The following is a 1,279-nucleotide window of genomic DNA, read 5'->3' on the forward strand; positions in this document are numbered from 1 at the left end:
TGAAATTCATTTCCGATAGGAATTTTTATTATATTTGTAATCAGCATAAAAAAAGGCATTGAATGGTGTATTCATGGTCAATATATACCAAATCATATTATTGAGTTTCAAATAAAGTGAATACACCATTTGATACCTTTTTTTATGCCGATTACGAATATAATAAGCATTTCTATCGGAAATGAATTTCAAGCCCCCCCCCTATATAGGCTATACCTAACCTAACATAACCTAACCCTGAATTGGCATATATAGGGGGGGGCTGAAATTCATTTCCAATAGAAATGCTTATTATATTCGTAATCAGCATAAAAAAAAGCCCCAAATGGTGTATTCACTTTAGTCCTAACTCAATAATATTATTTGGTATATATTGACCTTATTCACTTTTGTCATAACTCAATAATATGATTTGGTAGAACTTTACCAAAGTAAACATAGCCTACCACTTGATGCCTTTTTTTATGCTCTTTCCAAATATAGCCTACTAATAATTTTTTTTCAGTAAAGAATTTTACCCCCACCCCTATATGGTACCAACCCACAGTATATAGTTGGACATTCGGGGGGGGGGGGGTAAAGTTTAAACTTACCTCTCATTTGCATCAAAAATAAACTTCACCCCCACCCCCTAATGTGCAAATATATACAGTGAATTGGTATGTATAAGAGTGGGGGTAAAATTCATTTCAGACAAACTGATTAGTAGCCTATATTTGGAAGAGCATAAAAAAGGTTTTGAGTGGTATGTTTACTTTATTCATAAGTAAATAATATGAAATGCCAAAAATTTACCCTATAAGCTGTTGAAATTTTTACAAAACAACATTTTATCTTAATTTCCAGTTATCAATTTCTTTTACTTTGGTTTTAGTTTTCAAAATAAAATTCCTTTGCATATGAGATCTAAATTTTCAAACTCTGTGCAGTAGGGTTGCCAACTTTCTGGTCAATGAATATGTACCTTGAGCACCCAAAATGTGTCCTTTTCAGCCAAATTATGTCCATATTTTGTCTATGATATGTCCATAATATGTCCATCTTGAAATCTCAGAAACTAGTTTTTTTACAACTTGTAAACCTTTTTCGAAGTGGTCAGTTAACATCCAATATATGAAAACGATAAAGATTCATTTAGTTCATCCATAAAAAATAAACTAGTGTAATGGGATCAATTCTGAAAAAATACATCAAAATTCCCCAATTAAAGTTACCCCAGTAAAGTAACATCACCCAAAAATATGAATCCGAAAATTCAAGTAACCTACAGATCAAATAT

At 31.4% G+C, this 1,279-nt stretch overlaps 1 protein-coding gene across 1 annotated transcript in view; it reads right to left on the reverse strand.

Moving 5' to 3' along the window:
- The window catches only part of LOC148948031 (uncharacterized), a 15,499-nt gene extending 14,888 nt beyond the window's left edge, over positions 1-611 (reverse strand). Inside the window, exon 1 of the mRNA XM_089095184.1 lies at positions 594-611. Coding sequence (XP_088951310.1) covers positions 594-606 — 13 coding nt within the window. The 5' untranslated portion in view covers positions 607-611. The remainder of the gene's footprint in view (positions 1-593) is intronic.
- Between the last annotated feature and the right edge of the window lie 668 nt (positions 612-1,279).

The sequence above is a fragment of the Artemia sp. Qi Xiang Cuo genome, chromosome 10 (genome assembly GCF_049724085.1).
Source record: "Artemia sp. Qi Xiang Cuo chromosome 10, ASM4972408v1, whole genome shotgun sequence".
In the NCBI taxonomy this organism is placed as follows: Eukaryota; Metazoa; Arthropoda; class Branchiopoda; order Anostraca; family Artemiidae; genus Artemia; species Artemia sp. Qi Xiang Cuo.